At 40.8% G+C, this 19833-nt stretch overlaps 1 protein-coding gene and 1 long non-coding RNA gene across 2 annotated transcripts; one reads left to right on the top strand and one right to left on the bottom strand.

Annotated features, from left to right (window-relative positions):
* Window positions 1-545: 545 nt before the first annotated feature.
* Window positions 546-18492, bottom strand: LOC140527410 (acidic mammalian chitinase-like). Its single transcript, XM_072644325.1, is given in 8 exon segments — window positions 546-878; window positions 880-989; window positions 11850-11991; window positions 12101-12220; window positions 12549-12734; window positions 13977-14100; window positions 16689-16813; window positions 18327-18492. Coding segments are annotated over 8 exon segments (1158 nt in total). The 5' UTR covers window positions 18483-18492; the 3' UTR covers window positions 546-683.
* On the top strand, window positions 9556-13053 carry LOC140527411 (uncharacterized). The gene is made up of 3 exons (XR_011974792.1): window positions 9556-9771; window positions 10560-10654; window positions 12534-13053. It is a non-coding gene; the product is annotated as an uncharacterized lncRNA (long non-coding RNA).
* Window positions 18493-19833: the final 1341 nt, after the last annotated feature.

Here is a 19833-nt window from a genome sequence, read left to right as displayed (position 1 = left end):
TAAGTATCTGAGACCAGATTTGAACTTGGATCTTGTATCACCTTATGAGCTAAATGATGAGAGAAAGGTTTCAGATGATCAGGGAGAGGGAAATGATGAATGACTGGAATATAAGATTTCTGGGTGCCCTGAAATATACGCAAGGCTGAATAAGCACTGGGTTGTTTGGGGGAGCATAGTGAAAAGAGTTCTTAACTTCAAATAAAAAAATCTAGCTTTGAGTTTGGATCTGCCACATACTAACTTTGTGGCAAGTCAACGAGTTTCAGTGCCCTCATCTGTAAAATGGGAATAATAGTCTTTCGTTCCATATCTCAGTCAGCAAATTAGCATTTGTATGGTGCCTGCTATGTGTGTGGCACTGTGCTCTATGAGTTGGGGATAGAAAAAAAGGAAAAAGACAAGTCCCTGTTCTCAAGAAGATCATAGTCTAGAGGATGGAATCCCACTGGACTTTTGTAAATATAAACTACTATCACACCAGTGATTTCAGAGAAAAAAAAGAATTGTCCCACCCCATGTGTACCTCAAAGAGTCTGCCCATGAAATCTTTAACATCTCTCTTATACTAACATTCTCACCTAAAATATTTCTGTATCAGACACACAAGATTGAGACCATTTGGGTATTCATTGCTGGATTTTAATGTAGAATCATTAGTACATTATAAGCAAAAAGCATTGTCAGGAAAATGGGAAAAAGGAAGGAAGGTCAAGTTTATGCCCTTGTGAGCAGCACTCACAGCTGGTGTCAAAGACAAGTCCAGTAGAGCACTACTGCTCATAGGTGTGGCTGTTCAAATAGTGCCAGAACGCGTTCCTGTTATTGGCCATAGGGTAGAAATCATCGGCTTTGCCAGCACAGAATCCGCTGCCCCCCAGAGCTGCTTTCAGAACTGCTGCTGCCACTGCTCCCACCTGAACTGCCACTTCTGCCACTGCTGGGAGCTGATGTGATTGGAGCAATTGGTTGAGTTGAGATGGTACAGCCTGGAGGAGAAAATCACTATGAACTTACAAAAGGTTATGGCACTGGGGAAGGAGAGGTTTGAGTATTGGCTGAACAGTCAGGTTACCGAGATTTAGATTGCAAGCTCTGGAATCTTAGGAGAGACACTTATAACCCCTCTGAGTTTCAGTTTCCTGATTTGTAAAAATTGTACCACTACAAAAAAATGGTTATAAGGATTGTAATGTAATCACATTACATTAAGGATGGTACTATAATTAATGTAACCATTGTAATGGTTGTAAAGATATGTAACATATTAAAAATAAAGATAACATACTTCAAGCATCACATAAACCTGACTGGTGTGGTTGTAGGGGATATTCACTGACCCTGGTGGAGGAGGACCTTTGTTTGAATCCTGTATCTGATGCCATCTTTGTCACCTTGGGTACAGAATTTATTTCTGCCTCTATAGAATGAATGGGCTGTACTAAGTGGCCTCTGAGATCCCTTTCAGCTTCTGAGCCATGATCCCATTAGTAGGAAAATAAGATTATTTGTTGTGTACATTAAATATTTGTAGTATAGAAACAATTGTATTTGTGCTACCTACCTCACACAACTCATGGGAAACTAGATTTAGGACTGGAAAGGACCAGAAAGAGCATCTAGTCTGTAAAGCAGACCCCTGAGGTTCAGAGAACATAAGTGACTTGCCCAAGTTCACACAGATAGTGATAGATTCTAGATCTGGACCCAGTTTTTATGATACTAAATCCAGTACTCTTGCCACTTCATCTTGTTGTTGTAAGAAAAATGCTTTGTAAAGCTTTATACTTTGGGAAAGTTATATAGAAACCATATAAGAACATAGACTTAGAGTTTGAAGGGGCCTAAGAATCAAGTTTGGAATCAAGACTCATTTTCATGAGTTCAAATCCAGCCTCAGACACTTACTAACTGTATCAAGTGACAAATCACTTAACGTTGTTTGCCTCAGGTTCCTCATCTGTAAAATGAGCTGGAGAAGGAAATGGTAAACTACTCCAGCATCTTTGCCAAGAAAACCCCAAAATATCATCACAGAAAGTCAGACATGACTGAAATGATGGAAAACTAATAAGCATCCTGCTATTCCAACTCCTTCATTTTGCGGAGGAGGGAACTGAGGCCCAAGGAAGTGAAGGGATCTGCTCAAGGTCAAGCAGGTAATTAAATGCCAGAAGTACGATTTGAATCTAGAACCTCTGACTGAAAAGTCAGTGTTTTTTCTCCCTGGACCTCAGGTTTTGTTTTTTTTTTCATCTATAGCATGAGGAGGTTGAATTACATGATGCTGGAGGTCCCTTCCAGCTCTAGGTCTGTGACCTCATAAATCAGAGGATGATGATCCATCATTCTACCTTAAAACTGTCCAAAGTCAACAAATTTGCGCATTTTTCCCCACCTTCTCCACCACTGATTTCCACTTATATCATAAGTTGTGTCCTTGACATGACAATGCCAGAACAAGGACAGACAGGAGTATCTGATTCTCAGAATAGGGATAGGCATTTAGTAGGTGATTATTTGAGTTATCTTTCATGTGTTGTAGGGTGTGATAAGTAGAAAAGGGGGCATTTAGGGACCCTGGGAACATCTGCAGTTCCCACTTACTTGCACTCTCCAGACCCAGGGCTTTCTTCAAGGTGTTGATCAGGAGGAACTTTCCATGGTTACAGAAAGTCCCAGTGAAGTCATCCAGGTCAATGGCCCAAACCATGGCTCCTCCAAAGTTATTCTTTTTCAGCCACTCAGCCTGTGGGACAAGATAGATGTTTGCTCCAGGCCCAATCTTGCATGTGCCCATGCATTGTAAATGACCTCAGTTTGGGTCTGGGCTGAACAGATTATATACCCACAGAGTAAGGAAGTTTCTGCTCCTCTTCCTCCCTGATTCAGGATGCCTGTGTCAGTCAACATTACAGTTTCTTAGAAAAAGAGAGTGTTCCCAGGATGCCTGTGTTCCCTCAGTCATAAACAAAGAAATGTCCTATCAAGAGTGTCATAACAGGACAGTGTCCATAAAATAACAAGAGAAGAGAAATGCCATTAATCAAGATAGTGTCCAGTTCAAGGCACCTGGTCCTTATCAGTCAAAAAATGGAGAATATTCTCATTCAGTTTAATTTGGGGATTCACTCAGGGTGCATTTCAAATGGGATAAAGCAGGGTCCCACATCTTCTCTTCTTTTGGTCAAAGCTCCTGTGAAGGTATCACCTGCAGACCAAGAAAGGTATGGGGAAAGTTTCACTCTCCTTCAGGGAGTGGGAAGGAGAGTTGTAGCAGCTCTTTTCAACACAACCAAGAGCAAGTAAAGAAGGAGACGAAAGGGAGCGTGAAGTAGGGGAAAAGTCCCACAGCCAGGTAACCAAAACTAGTGCAGTCTAGAGATAACAGGTAAATGGAGTAAATCATGCAAGGATCTGCCAAGGGGGCTCAGGTGGGGAGGGAGCCCTTCCTCTCACAGGCCTGTTCTAGATTCTTGGGAAAGCTCTCTGTGTCAGATGTTGTCTTCTTCATGCCCTTGTGGAAGCATAAGACAAGGTCACCTATGAGCTCAAATATGCACTTGGGAGTGGAGGCAGTATTTAGATGACCCAGGAGTCCATCACCAGAAAAGACTTGGTAGGGGCTCTTAGAAAACATATGAGTTGACATTTAAGAGAAAACTCCTCCTAACCATCTTTGGATCTGAGTTTCTAGTCAGCATAGCTTAGTTCCTTTGTAAAAGGCACATAGAGATTGTCCAGTTTCCCTGCCACACAAGGCTAAGTTCAAATAATGCAATAAAGTATTTCTCACAATTCCCATAATGGCATCATTACCTGAAATCAGGTAAAGATCCAACTCCTTAGAGGACTCACAATGAACTAGCTTTGAGAAGGGAGATTTACATGTCATCAAGGTAACCAAGAAAACTTAAACATAAACCATGCAAAGCAGCACAATCATTATCACCAATGTTAACTGACATCAAGTTTCCTTGTATCCCAGTAACCCATTCATAATGTCCATTTCATCACTACTTTTTGAGTCCCAGATATCTCGTGTAGTTATCTGGTTCATAGATAGCTTTCCATGGACAGTACGTTTTATTCTTAGGATAGATTCTAAAGGGAACTCTGCTTCTCTGGTTCCAAACCCAGAAGTTCCTAGGTAATTCTGACTTAGTATAATTTAGTGCAGTCAAATTTGGCTCTCCAATTTTGAAACTTCAGAGAATCTAAGCTTATATACCATTTGCTGTTTCTATCTTTATCTAAGTCCTGTACCTAATATAAGAATACTTTTTAAAATTTGAGGGTCCAACGATAAAATGACCTCTTCTGCCTTTTGGAATGATCACACAGATACTGAAATAATCAGAAAAATCTAATCATTTCCCCCTTATGAGGTAATCATCACTATAGTATTATTATTTGACCCCGAATAAAGATTAGAATTGTAAGTCAAAAACTCAAAGAAATTCTGGTATTATTGTGTCATTTAATAGATTTAGTATTGTACTTACAAGACTTCTTGATTATAGAAATTTGCTACAAATGGACAAAGAGGGATGGGGTTATAACAGTGTTATATATCATAATAGAAGAGGGAAACTTCCTTAGCTCTGATTGATTCCAGGCATGAGTCACATCTGACAATCAATGACATAGTCACAAGATGTTACAAGCAAGGCTCAGAATTCATCAGGTGAAGAATTTTCCTTTTCAGAAAGGAAATATCACTGTGGGCAGGCAGCCAAGTGATGCAGTGGATAGATCACCAGTGCAGGATTCAGGAGGACCTGAGTTCAAATCTCGCCTCAGACACTTGACATGCCCTAGCTGTGTGACCTTGGGCAAGTGACTTAACCCTAATTACCTCATCCTGGGTCATTTCCAGTTATCCTGATGAATATCTGGTCACTGGATTCAAGTAGCTCTAGAGGAGAAGTGAGGCTGGTGACCTGCACAGCCCTCACTCAAAACAAAGTGAAGTGCAAGTCATGTCATCATTTCTCTGATGGCATGGTCCTTCTTTGGCAACAAAGGGCAAACACACACAGCACTATGGGAAAATAGAGTCAGGAAGACCCTACCTAAGCTGTGTCTGAGGTTGTCCCCAAAAGTTTTCCAAGACACAGACATCCACCTTTACCAGTTCCCAATCTATAGCACATGCCATCTTTCATTAATGGCTTCCAGTCAGTTCAGACAATTCTCCCTGTAATCAAAGCTCAAAACAGCAGTAAATTACCATCTCATAAAGTCTTGAATAGCAAGTTACAGTGAGCAGAGCTTCAGGTGGGTTGAACTTTCAAGGATCACACATCCTACCTAGAGAGTAAGTATTGACTATCATCTCATGTTGGTAACAGTAAGAGATTCATCACAGAAAAATACTACTGCCCTCAGAATCCCTTAAAACAATGGGAGCATCTTTAAGTAGTTGGCATACATTTCTATATATGTTCTGATTCCAGGATTACACAACAAACATAGTAAAATAACATTTCCCGTTAAGATAACACAAAATAGCTCATAAGTTACTAATTTCACTACCATAACCGTCTGTACTAAAATCTAGTTCCTTACAACAAAAGCAGAAGAGGTTCCTCACTTAAACCTCACAACTTAATAAATTTACATACTTCCTTCAGAAGCCTGTTTTTCCTTCTCTAATTGTACTCATCCTTCTGAAAGAATGAGATACTTCAGGAACTGAATCTTACACATAGAAGTTCAAACAGTACAAATGCAGATCAAAAGAGCAAGATCTCTCCCACTTCCAGCTCACCACAGTAATTTAGCAAGAAATTAGCTTACACACAGAAATTCAGTAGGCCTTCTGAAAATCACACAAAAGATTTTCACAAAACTTTTCTTCCTAAGAGTATTTCCCTTTCTTAAAACAGTTTAAAATTTATTCTGATATTAAACGGAATAATTACTAAACTTTAATGAAATAAATCAGATAAAGTTAGAAATCTCTAAAATGATAACTGTCTCTTTTCAACCTTAAAACAAAACTAAATCTTTAAAATTGGAATTTATCACAACTACTTTGATGTAAAATATCTTTATGTAACATAACTAAATCCCTAAAGTGTTATAACACATTAAATTCCTAGTTATCACAAAATTCCTAGTTACCGCCTCCCTCTAATCAAGAAGGTCTTTGCAATGGGGGAGGTGATTCAGTTTTTATAAACCAAGAAGAACGTACCAGTTATAGTAGCCTTATCACAATAACAAAGTTTACCAGACCTTCTAAATCTAACACCTAAAAAGATTATAGGAGGAATTGCTTTTCCAACAATGCAGCTGGTATAATTGTTTAACAAGTTACACAATATAAGAAAATTTAGAAATATAACAATTCTGAAAACAATATTATGTATTTAAAACTTGAAACAAACCCATTGTCAATCTAGGTGAATGCACTTCCAAATTACCTTGCACAGAAAATTGTTCATTTCATCATTAACAGGCTTGAAGCTAAATCTTTAAATCACCTTTTATGCTTTCATAATAAGTAAGATTTTCAAAGAGAATTTACTATTAAAATAAATATCATTATTATTATTGCCTGTTAATAATTAAATATATCTCATTAAATATTTAACAGTTTCCAAATTACCTATTTTTTCATCTGATCCCTATCCACAAATAGAAGTTAAGTAATATCAGATTTTTCACAGCACCGCAGAGTTAGGTGGGATAAAAGAAACTGTTTAATCTAACCTGTACCTGAAGAGCAATGAAAATCCTTTGTACTTCCATACAGAAGTTATTCAATACTTAAAGACCTCCAGTGAGGGGAAACTCATTACCCCTTGTGTTTTCATTGTTTAGTTTTGTTGTTTGGTTGGTTTTCAGTCATTTTTGTCCTTTCATCAAAGCTAAGTCTCCCTTCCTGCAATCTGGTGACGCCATTTGGGATTTTCTTGGCAAAATAGTAGAGTCGTTTCCCACTTTCTTCTCCAGCTCATTTTATAGGTGAAGAATCTGAGGCAAACAGGATTAAATGGCTTGCCCACTGTCACACTTTCTGAGACCAGATTTGAACTTAGTAAGATGTCTTCCTGACTCCACACCCTGTGCTCTATCCACTGTGCCACCTAGCTGCCAAATAGATACATATAAAGAGATACATAGAGATAGATAGATAGATAGATAGATGATAGATATTTCTTTCTATTTCTTACCTTCAGCATTTGACACAGTGCTTGACATAAGGTAGGTGCTTAATAAAACCTCGCTGATAGATTGCGATTCCCATTTCCCAATTCTCTGGGAAATATTCCCCAATATTCTGGGACTCCTACCAGATATGTCTACCTGCCCTAAGGTAGTGGGAGCAAGGACAGTGACTACTGGGTCCTGAGGATGCTTTGGTTCAAAAGTTTGTCAAACCTTCCTCAAAGTACAGAAGGATGGAAACAAGTATTTATTAAATACTTCCTATGTGTTAGGCACTGTGCCAAGTGCTTTACAAGTATTATCTCATTTGGTCATAATAACAATCCTGGGAAGTAGGTGCCATCATTATTCTCATTTTACAACCAAGGAAATTGAGGCAAACAAAGGTTAAGTGACTTGCCTGGGGTGGCATGGCTAGTAAGTGTCTGAGGTCACATTTGAATTCAGGTCTTCCTGTTTCCAGACCTCGAGGTCTATCCACTGAATCACTTCAGTGCCTCTTCTAAGATAAGACCAGCTTAGCCCTTGAGCCTCAGCAGGTGTGCTACTTTGGAAAGTACAATGGATGAGGGCTTAGTAGGTTATCATCCTGGCACTACTAGGCCACTTACTAGCTATGTCCTTGGGCTAATGGCTCTGGAGTTTTTGGTTCCTTATGTTGTCTAGATGATAATCAAGCCTTGAGAATCTCTGATGATGAGATCTGGGATCTTAGAAGCTGATGAGGAAGGGAGAAGAGTTCTGGCCAGCTCCTTCCAAACTTTCCAATTTGCAAAGAAGGGATTTCCAACCTTCCTATAAGTCAGCTAAGAAAGTTGGGGGTGGGGTTGGTGGAGGCTTCATAGTAATTATAGAAATTTTGTGTCACTCCTGCTAATTATCATGTAGAACAAGCAAATTAACTTCTCTAATCGGATCTGTATACAAATAACTGCCATAGGCTCCATTTTGATTTTAGCATCAGCCTCCCTTTGTGTGCGTTTTTCAGTTTTATCTTCAGTTTATTGTTCACAAAGGCTGGTATTCTTAGATTCATAGAACCTCAGAATCACTGAGTGGCAATATGCTGTAGTGGATGGACAGGTGATCTTGAAACCCGGAAGTCTGTGACCCCAGACAAGTCATTTACACTCTCTGTGCCTTCAGAAATTCTGAGTCTATAACTTGTAGTTTTAACTCTTTAGCGGTAGGCATGGGGATGTCCATGGCAGATTTTTCTTACCCTGAGTTCCTATGTCAAAGAAATCTCAGGGTTAATCCCTATTCCATAGAGTGTCAGAAACAGAAAGGTCCTTAGAGACTGGATGATGTCCAACCTAGAATCAGGAAGACTGGACTCAAATCCTGCTTCAGACACTTTCTAGCTGTGTGGTCTTGGGTGAGTCACTTAACCTCTATTTGCCTCAGTTTCCCCATCTGTAAAATGAGCATAATAACAGCACTACATTCTAAAGATGTTGTGAGGTTAAAATGAGTTAATATTTGTAAAGTACTTTGGAAATCTTATTGTGCTATATACATGATTACTGTCATTTCAAATAAGGACTAGCTTAGAAAAGGAATTTGTAACTATTCCAACAAAGAAGAACAAATCGCCTGCCTTCTAAATGAGGGGAGAAGAGAAGGGGGGAGGAAGAGAATTTAGAACTCAAAATTTAAAAAAAGAAGTTTTACAAATTGTTTTACATGTAATTGGAAAAATAAAATATTTAATTGAAATGTAAAAGCAAACAAACAAACAAATGAGAGATGACCTTTCCTGAGTGGGGTCTGGTAGACAGTTCTTTTCACATTGGTCCTGGCTTGGTCAAGAGATAAGAAAGTGACTAATTTCTCAGTACTCTTCCCTGGTCAGATCAGAATCTAGTATAGAGTGTTTGTTTCTGGGCATGGCATTTTAAGAAGGGAGACCTGAGAAAGGTAAAAGGCCTTGAGTTCATGCTACATGAAGAATGGCTAAAGAACTGGAAACATTTAATTTGGAAAAGAGAAGATAAAGAGAAGTCAGGATAGCTGTGTTAAAGCATTTGAAAGGGAATAGTGGGAGAGATGGCAAAGACTTGATGGAAGAATGGGAGCAGCAGGTGGAAGTTGTAGAAAGGCAGCTTTAGGTCTGACATCAAGACAAAGTTCCAGAAGGAGAGATGGACTGCCTTAGCAGACAAGGGGATCCTCCTCACTAGAGGTCTTCAAGAGAGCACCCACTAAGTGGTAGGTGCTATCCAAATGTAATCTCATTTTATCATCAAGAACCCTGTGAGGTAGGTCCATTGTTATGTCCACTTTACAGTTGAGGAAACAAAGGCAAACAAAGTATCCAGGGTCACACAGCATCTGAGGTCATATTTGAACTCAGGTCTTCCTTACTTCAAGCCCAGTGCTCCACCCACTGTGCCCCCTAGTGGCCATATAAACCCTGGTTAAAGGAACTGGGGGTGTTTAGTGTGTAGACTTGTGCAAAGAACAGCAGGAAATGATAGATGAGTATTGAAGGGCTGTTCTGTGGAAGAAGGATTAGATTCGTTTTGCTTCCTTCCAGAAGGCAGAACTTCAAGCAAATAGAAGTTGCAGTAAGGGAGGTTTTCGTTTAATGTAAGTAAAGACTTTCTAATAATTAGAATTTTGCAAAAATGAAATAAGATTCATTCTAGGGTTAGTGGTGGAGTAAGACTCATTCTAGGGTTAGTGGTGGAATAAGATTCCTTCATGGGCAGTTCAGTGACGCAGTGGATAGAGTGCCTGACCTGGAGTCAGAAATACTGACCCTCCTGTGTTCAAATCTGGCTTGGGACACTTACTAGCTGTGTATTCCTGGGCAACTCACTTTATCGAATTTGGCTCAGTTTCCTGAAGGTCTTTAAGTGTTGAGTAACTTCTTTTTGGAAATAGAAGGGATTTTGATTCTTGTTCAGGTACAGGGTAGACTGAACAGCTTTCTATATCTCTCCTAAGTCGGCAATGCTGTGAAAATCTGATGGTAGTTAGCTTCTATTTGTGGATAGGAATCAGGAAGCAGGGAATAAGTCTAGACTGAACAGGCTGCTAGGAGTGTTGACTGCTGATGAGAACTGGCTTCAGACTGAGCTACCTTGACTTTTGCCCAAGTGGGCAGTTTGGGGGTTACTCCTTTGTCTACCATCAGCAATAGAAAACCAGAGTAGAAGCCAGTGGCCTTCAGGGCACTAAGTATAGGAAGCCGACTGTCTGGTTGTTGTGTCATGGCCATTGCTGGAAGCTGGCCTTGATGACATCTAAGATCCTTTTCCGTTTTAAGAGCAACTGGTGGGTTGGTTGTTTTGAGCCCCAGAGCCAGGGAGGACTTGACAAAGAAACAGACACCACAGAACATTAATTTTCACCATTTTATTGCACATTTCTAGGGACTACTTGGGTGACCTCAAACTCAGTGAAATCATGACCAGTTGCAACAGGAACATTGAGTATCAAAGACAAGACCCGTCTGGCAGTGTTGCTGGTAGGTCCTCCCATTTGCACAGTTGTAGTAGGCATTCTTGTTGGTGGGGTCAGCATACAGGCCACTGGCCCTTTTGGCACAGAAACCACTGTTGCTGGAACTGTCCCCAGAGCTGCTGCCACTGCTGCTACTGCCACCACTATCATCGCTGCTACTGCCACCACTACCACCCACTGAGGCCTTACAACCTGGGAAGGAAGGAGTAAGTCATTGATCCTCTGCCCATGGTTTCAAATGTCTGAGGTGTGGGGCCTTCCTCTCAAATCCTGCTCCTGGTTCTTTCCTCCAGGGCTTTCTGTGGTCATTCCCTACCACCTTGGGCTTCCCCTGCTCATGTTCCCATCTTGGCCTGGCTGATCTCCCTATGATGCATTCTTCAAGGGCTTCTTCAGTTCCCATTTTTATATGAAGTCTTCTTCGACCACTCTAACCCTCAGTGACTTCTTCCTCCTATGAACTCACAGAATTTATAAACCAAACCACATATTCATCATTCAACCATACACTGCCAAAGGCAAAACTGCTTGCAGTGTTATTTAAATTTCAACATGTGCATGAGATACCTCAACTAGTCTGGAAATTCCTCATAGTCAGGAACTTTAGCTCATGCCTCTTGATATCCACTGGTGGGCTTCAAACTTTTCCCCCTCAGGGCACAGGATTATTTTTTGCCAGGAGGAATCAGGGCCCACTCCAGGAGAGTCAGGGATACATGTAATTGCAAGTGTACCTCCAAAAGACTTCTTCAAGAACTGGTTGAACCACCAGGCCCAGCATATGGTACCCACTTCTCTCTACTATGTAGTAGAATGCTGGACACCTTGTGTTCATATTCTTTTTCATTCTTTGCGTGAATAAAAGGGTCGACATGGCACTATTCCTGATAAGTTACCCTGATTGGTTTGATAATCATCTGTTGATTTAGGGCTTTCCCCTAATCGAACAGACTTGGAAGACCCTAGTTTGGCCAGATTCCATAATCTCCAGAGATGCCATGTCTCTGGGGACTAAATGAGTCATTTCTCAGGTGGATAGCAATCCAATATTAATAGTTTTTCTTTGAGTTCTTCCCTCTCCCTTCATTTTCAAATTCCAGTAATTGCAAAAACTCTTTTTCTCAGTGCTACTCTCACCCTATCAAGTATTAAAGAGGGGGAAGGGAAGGGGAAAGAGCACACCTGGTGTTCCCACTTACTTGCACTCTCCAGACCCAGGGCTTTCTTCAAGGTGTTGATGAGGGGGAATTTTCCCTGGTTACAGAAAGTCCCAGTGAAGTCATCCAGGCTAATGGCCCAGACCATGGCTCCTCCAAAGTTATTCTTCTTCAGCCATTCAGCCTGTGGGACAAGACAGATGTTTGCTCCAGGCCCAATCTTGGGTTCTCCCAAGGCTTTGGGCTACACGTAGGAATAAAGAGACTCAGAGGAGCCCAGAGAATTACTCTACCTTGACTTGGAAGCTCCTGGGGTTGTCATAACCAACCCACTCATTGCCTTTGTAAGCATAGGGCACATCCTCAGAAGCCTCCCATACCTCAGTAGCACCATCCTTCAGGAAAGTGCAGATCTGAGAAAAGAGAACAATGAGGTTGAAAGACTGACAAAACCAGATTCAAATCTAGCCTCTGATACTCTTTGTGTGACCTGAAGAATTCACATAATTCTTAGTTTCCTTATCTCTAAAATGAAAAGGTTGATCTACATGGCCTCTGGAGTCACTTCTAGCTCTAGCTCTATGATATGTCCCTTCTGCTTTTTCCTTTGAATCATAGAAAATTGGGACAGAGAAAGAAGGTTAATTAAGTATCACTGGGAACATGCAACCCTTTTCATTTCCCAAGCAGAAGGGTCAACAGTAGTCTTTCCCTGTTTTCATACAGCTTGGAGACACCTACCTCATAGTAAGCCCAGAAGCCAGACTGCTTGGTGTAGGTCCCAGCAGGACCAGGGCCAGAAGTAGGGGCACCGATGCCAGATTCAGAAGGATTGCTCAAGATGAAGGTGTGTCCATAAGATGGGAATCCAACAATCAGCTTCTCAGCTGGGGCGCCATTGTTTTTCCAATAGTTCATAGCATAATCCTGCAGTGGAAGCACATTTAACCTTGGCCCTTCTTTCTAGATCCAGTTCAAATGCCTCTTCTTTCTTGAAGCATTCTCTGATTATTCCCAATTAATAACAGCTAGGATATGGTTTTTGGCCTGGCAGTTTTATGGAAGAAAGACTCTCCAAAGATTCCATGGTGAATGTTTACTCTCCTGCAATCTCCACATGAGAACGTCAGACATTCTCTGTGTCCAGAGGGAGAGCCTGCTATCAGGACAAGCAGATTGTACTTCTCTTAAGTATGGCATATTATGTTTTATATAATAGTTAATTATATTTAATTACAATTTATATCTATAATGGGTTATAGTTTATTGTATTGTAATGAAGATGAAAATGTCTTTTCCCTCCTTTGGGGTGGTATGCTCTTTGAGAATCTGACCTCAAAGAGATTTTTAAATTTTATTTTATTGTCTTTCTCAGCATTCAACACAATACCTCGCATGTAACAGATGTTTAACAAGTGATTGTTGAATAAATGAGTGGATGAATGAATACTTATTCCATCCAGGAGGCAGGTTCTTAGTTATTAGCTTATTGTCCTGCCTGGCATTATCAAATTATCAAAGTCGATATGTAAAGTGCTTCGAAGACTTAAAAACCCTATATAAACATAAGTTAGTAGTAGCAGTATTAGTATTAAATGGCATCTTATCTGTAATGCCCTTAGGACAGTGCCTGACACACTGCAGGCACTTAGAAATCCTTATTCTCTTCCCTTTGCCTAGATCAGGGTAAGTAAGCATTTATGAAGCACCTACTATGTGCAGGGCACTGAGGCAAGAACTTTACAAATATCATCTCATTTGATCCTCACAACAACCTCGGCAAGGTAAGTGCTGTTATGATCCCCATTTGACAGTAGAGGAAACTGAGATAAGCAGAGGTTAAGTGACTTGGATAGGGTCACATAATATTTGAGAGTCTGAGGTGAGAGGTCTTTTTGACTCCAGACCCAGTTCTTTATCTATTATGTCACCTAGTGGTCTCCAGTAGTAGGAGTGATGTGATGGTGATGGTGATGGTGGTAGTAAGCTTGACTTTACATAGGTAAGTATTAATGTATTGATCAGGCTCCCCAGCATAGCAATTCAGTGACTTGGCCATGTATTAGAAATGATTAGTTGATTCATCGATCAGATAGCTGAATTGACAGTGCGTTTTGTGCCCCATATACCTCCAGTCCTTCTTGGAGTCTGCACAGTGGCTTCACTCACCACATTCAGATAGGCATTGCTGCCAGTGTCCCTGGGATTTTTGTACAGGGGGCTGTTCTCTCCAGTGTAGCCCTCCCAGGAGCCATGGAGATCATAGGTCATCACATGGATGAAGTCCAGATACCTAGATTGGAGAACAGAATTCATGGTGATTTCTGGTGGTTATTTAGTTCCTCTATCCCTGCTGGGGGCTGCCTTCCATTCAGTTTAATTCTGTTAAACAAATAAATGGCATTGCTATACACTTTCAGCTGGGGAAGTCAGGGAAGGGTTGGGGAGGAGATGGTACCATGGCTGAGCTCTGAAGGAAGAAAAGGATTTCAACAAATAAAATATGTAAAGACATTCCAGGCATGGAGGTGGGACTTTGCAAATGCATGGAAACAGGAAAGTGGGGAACCCCTGATTGGTTATGTAGTTTGGTTAGTATATAACCTGGGAAAATAAGCTGGAGCCAGGCTGTGGCAGGATTTAAATCACCAGTTATAGACTTTGATCTCTCTCTTTCTCTGTCTCTGTCCCTGTTTCTCTCTCTCTCTCCCACTTTCTTACTTTGTTTTATTTTTAAGAAAAGGATTTTCTCAACTATCTATGGCAATATTGTAATACATAATTCTTTTAATAATATTTTATTTTCCCCCAATTACATGTAAAAACAATTGTTAACATTTGTTTTCAAAAATTTTGATTTCCAAATTCTCTCCTTCCTTTTGCCTGAAGAGTAAGCAATTTGATACAGGTTATATATGTGCCATCATGCAAAACATATTTCCATATTACTCATGTTGTAAAAGAAAACACAGACCAAAAAAACCAACCCATAATAAAACAAAGTGGTTATTTATGATTAATTAAGACTTCTTTATTTCTTAGTTAGTAGGAATTCAGATGTAACAATGAACCTTTCCCTTTTCAGCTCCTCAACAGACTGATAAATATTGGAAAAGGGAGTAGCGATGGGCCAACTGACTGGTCTGAGGAGTCAACTTTCCATTCATATGCCTAGATCCTGCGAACCCTAACTTTATTGGCCTCTTGTAAATCAAGAGAACCATCCAAGCTGCCAGAACTGTAATATAATCAGAAAGTAGAAGGTGCTCTGGGAATTCTATCATGAGCAGAGGACAAGGAGTAGTCACACAGCAGATGGAAGATGCATGCAGGCATTTCGTTCTCTTCCTTTTGCTTTCCTCTCTCCTTTGGCAGCTGTATTAGAGGGCATAGAACCTCAGAGAGGGTGCGTGGGACCCAGGAGCAACGAATTACTCTGTAGTCCTTCTGGAAGATTGGGTGAATTTGTAACAAGCACACCCAACTGGGCCTAGGTCATTCTGGACTTTTCACAGGAATGTGTGCCTATGTTTTTAGAGTTATTGCTATGAATTATGTTTTCAATTTATGACTCATTTTGGCTTAGATATGGCAATCTATATTGAGCAAAGAATTTTGCTGAAATCTCATGTGCTTTCAAGTCCTTATAAAATAACCTTTCCCCCATCTCTAGAGTAGAGATCTTTTCTTGCTGATTAGGTTTCAGCTAAGTAGGGTCTCCTGTTAGCCATTTGTTTGAAAAATTCCAAGGTTTGCTGACCAGAAAGGGGAAGCAGCTTCACTGCCAACTCTCTTTTGAGGGTATTATTCGTAACAAGTTCTTGAGCAGAAGAGTGACATGTATGATAAGTAAGTTGTGAGGAAGAGGTATAAAAGACAAATTGGAGGCAAAGAGTTCATTTAGGAGGACGTTGTCATAGTCTTGGCAAGTAGTAAGAAACGCATGAACTAGGATAAAGACTGAGTGAGTAAATACGCAAGGAGAGGGATTGCTAAGATAAAAATGCCAAGATTTGGAAAGTGATTATATACGATGGATGAGGAAGAGAGAAGAGTCAGAGATGACTGCAAGGTTTATGAACCTGAGTGACCTGGAATGTAGTGATGCTGTGGATAGAAAGAAGGAAGTTAGGAATATGTGCAAGTTTTAGGTAACAGAGAGTGTTTAGTTTTGGAGTTGAAGGCCTATCTAGGAGGTAGTTTAACATAAAGGACTGAAAATCAATGAGAATATTTGGGTTGGCTAGATAAATTGGAGAATTGTGTGGTCAGAAGTAATAATTCAACATAAATATAGGAGTTGGCAACGTAAATTGGAGAACTGGGTATTCAGAGGTCATAATTCAACATTAGGGAGTAAATGAGGTGGGAGAATGAAAACAGAAGAGAAAAAAGTCAAGGACTGATCCTTGGAGGATATGTTTACTTAAGGGATAGGAAGATGAGGGTGAACTAGCAAACAAGACAGAGCAGGCAAAGTGATAGCAAGGAGAGTGAAAAGAACAAGGGAGGGGAAAAGAATATATAGGAGGGAGCCGTCAACAGCATCAGATACTCAAGACATGCTGAAGATTAATCAATCAGTGAGCATTAATTAAATAGCTCCTCTATGTTAAGCACAGTACCAGGTTCAGGAAGCACTGAGGATTGTCAAAAGTCTATTGGAGTTAGCAGTCAAGAGCTCATTGTTCCTTTTGAAGACAAATTTCACTGGAGGGATAGAAGCAAAGTCCAGATTGCAAGGAGTTGTGGGATCAGTGGAAATTGGGAACCTCTTCTGGAGGCTTCTGAGAAGTAAGAGAGGCCTGACAATTGGCTGTCTCAGCACAAGTGACAGTTGACCTTGAGAGAGACAGTTGGGGGTCCAAATGCAGTACTCACTGAGAGAGCTGGGGGATGTCATAGCCAGACTCGATGGTGGAGATGCCCGCAGCCACAGCAGCAGTGACCATCAGCCTGGGTTTGTTGGTCTGCTGGGCTTCCTGCTCAAAGGCTTCACGCATTTCCTAGGGGCCAACAGAAAAGAGCAAGTGGTCAGCAGCCCAAGTTAGACTTCTCTGACTTCTTTCTGGACTCCACCAGGCTCTTCCTTGGATGCTTCATCCATTCACATCAACAAGTGAATTGAGTTCACAGGATCATGGGAATATAGATGTCTCCTTGGCTCCCACCATGGTGCTCACCACATAGTCATCACTTCATAAATATTTGTTGCTTGACTGATTACAAGGGACCTCAGAGATCACCACGCATTTATTAAATCTCAGGCACCAGGGGTAAGAAAAAAGCCCCAAATGAAACAGTCTCTGATGTTAGGGAGCTAACATTCTATTGGGCAAAGATACGTGTGATGGTGGAAGAAAGGGCATATACACAGTTAAATAAATACAAAATGCATCCAAGTTATTTAGGCAGTGAAAAGCAGTAACAACTGAGGGAATCAGGAAGGGCCTCTTGGAAGGGCTGGTAATGCAGCTGAGGCTTTAAGGGAGTCAGGTATTGCATGGTGCTGAGGCAAGGAGGTAGACAGTTCCAGGCACAGGGTACAGACTACCTATCAGTACAGGGAAGGGAGAGGGAGTATCACGTCTGTGTTGAGTGCAATAGAGAATTAATGAGGGAGGTGTAAAAGGATTGCCTAGCAGCAGGGAGGGCTTAATGGAGATCATATAACAAAAATTTTCAATGGACTCAGTCATAAGAGATGTATCATTTCCTCTACCTTTGTTCAATGGTACATGTATAGTAGTAAAGGCAAGACTGAGACTTGACAGGACACAATTGCCAATATGGTACAGGGTCAAGGGATTCAAGAGAAGAGGACAGCATAGAGTTGAAATGATTCCAAAAATCCAGATGGGGAAAAGAGGAGGCAATGCCTAATGTAGGGGTGATGGCCTGGGAGAAAACTGAGGGATTGCTATGGATGTAGAACAGAGTTTGATATTAGAAGACAGAGGGAGAAGGAACAGCCCATAGATTGTGATCTGATAAGAGCATTTCAGAGTTAATGAATATGGAGGGTGGTTAATTTGTAAGTGATGGCAAGATCAAGGGCATGATGAACTTTCTGTGTGACTGAAGTGGGGTGGAGGAGTAGGTCATGGGAAATAACCAATGTGAGGAACTGAGATGTTAGGATTTTGGGAAAGCTGAAGTATGTACGTCGAAGTCCCCAAGAATGAGGGCCAAAGTGGTGAGGAGAAAAAGTTTGTGAGCTAGGCACTTAATTAATTGAGGATGAAAAAGGAAGTATCTTGCAAGTTGGCAGCCACCAGTCACCAGAATCTTGATTGGATAATAAATATAGATTGAATGAGCCCCAAAGGTGGAATTGCTGGTGGTAGAAAGAGAACGTAGAAGCAGAAATGAAAAGTGATGAGTATCTCAACTCCTACTCCAGTGAATAGTGGGGAATGAGCAAAGGCACAGCCCTTGTTGGAAAGAGTGGCTAGGGCTCAGTGTGAGTCAGAAGATTGGAGGAGGAGGAAGGAAAATCACAAGATGTGTCCACCTCACCTTGACCAAGACAGTAAAGAGGTTCTTGTCCTGTGAAGGGCTGCCACGAGACCCAGGGTACTCCCAGTCAAAGTCTAGCCCATCAAACCCATACTGGCGAAGGAATTTGATGACCGATTTGATGAAAGTCTGGCGGTTCTCAGCAGTGGAAACCATGGTTGTGAATCTGAAGGAGAAAGATGAAGTCAGGAAATTCATATGCTGATTTCTCCAATCTGTGTGTGTCTTCACCTTTCTGAGTGACCTGCAAAGCTCTATCAATGAGACATCACAGACCGTATCCATCTCCATCTCACACTGAAACCAGAGAGTGTGATCCTTTCTTGGGTAATCACAATAAAATCATGTAATTATCCCTTATTTGTTAAGCTGGAAAACTTCCACAATAGTTTGATGATTGGTACCACTTCAATACCCTTCATGCCTTCAATCATCTCCATTCCCAATACTCCTTGTTGTTAATCTTCTCAATATTTCTAGAAGTCACCTCCTATTTAAAAATCTCTCTTTAATCACTCTTCAGAGGGAGACCCTGATCTCCCTCTGGTTCATTGTACTGTTGTCCTCTATAGTTGAAAAAGTCCAAATTCTTCACTGTTTTCTTCAAAGCTCTAAGTACATCCCAGCCCTGACCAGTTCCCTTCTCCTGTTTTATCCTACCCTGATGCTCGTAACTTCAATTCTATCTACTGATGAACATAGTGGTCCCTTTATATTCCCTCCTTCCCCCTCCTAGTCTGTCTTCCTAAACATATTTCATTTTAATAGCTCTCTCATGTTCTAATTCATCATGCTTTAGTATCATTCAAACAGTTGCTGAGTTGCTAAGCTTCCTCAACTAATTGTAGGTGAAATGGTAACCCCTCAAATGGGGAACTTCCATAATTCCCTTGGCAACCACTTCCCTAACCAATACACTGATTCGTGAGTGTTTATGTTATGGGATCATTATAGCGAGATCCTTAGAAATCACACAGATTCTTAGAACTGGAAGGGACTTCAGAAGTCATCTGATGTCACCCCTGTCTAAGCAGAAATCTCTTCTAGAACATCGCCAGCAGGTGATCATTCACTCTTCACTTGAATACTTCCAGTGATGGAGAACTCATCACCCTTTGAGGCAACCCATTTTCCTTTTGCATAGCTTTGCTTTATTAAGGGAGTTTTTCTTTCTATTGAGTCAAAAATCTACATTTTTGTAATTTCTGCCCATAGCTCCTACTTCTTCCATCCTAAACTAAGTGGAATAAATGTACTCCCTTTACACGATGACCCTTTAAATACTAAAAGATAGTTAATGTGGCTGCCCTAAATAGCTACTTGTCCAGGATCAATTTCTTTAATAGATCCTTATATGTCTTGGTCTAAGCCCCTTCTCCATCCTTATCCCCCTCCTTTGGATATGCTCCAGGGTGTCATGTCTGTCCCTAAATGTGATACCTAAAACTAAACACCCTGTTCCAGCTGTGGTCTAAGCAAGGCAGAGTCCTTTTTGTACTTCAATAAT

Source organism: Notamacropus eugenii, chromosome 2 (assembly GCF_028372415.1).
Source record: "Notamacropus eugenii isolate mMacEug1 chromosome 2, mMacEug1.pri_v2, whole genome shotgun sequence".
In the NCBI taxonomy this organism is placed as follows: domain Eukaryota; kingdom Metazoa; phylum Chordata; class Mammalia; order Diprotodontia; family Macropodidae; genus Notamacropus; species Notamacropus eugenii.
Note: the sequence above shows the minus strand (reverse complement) of the source record. Positions and strands in the feature narration are given on the sequence as shown.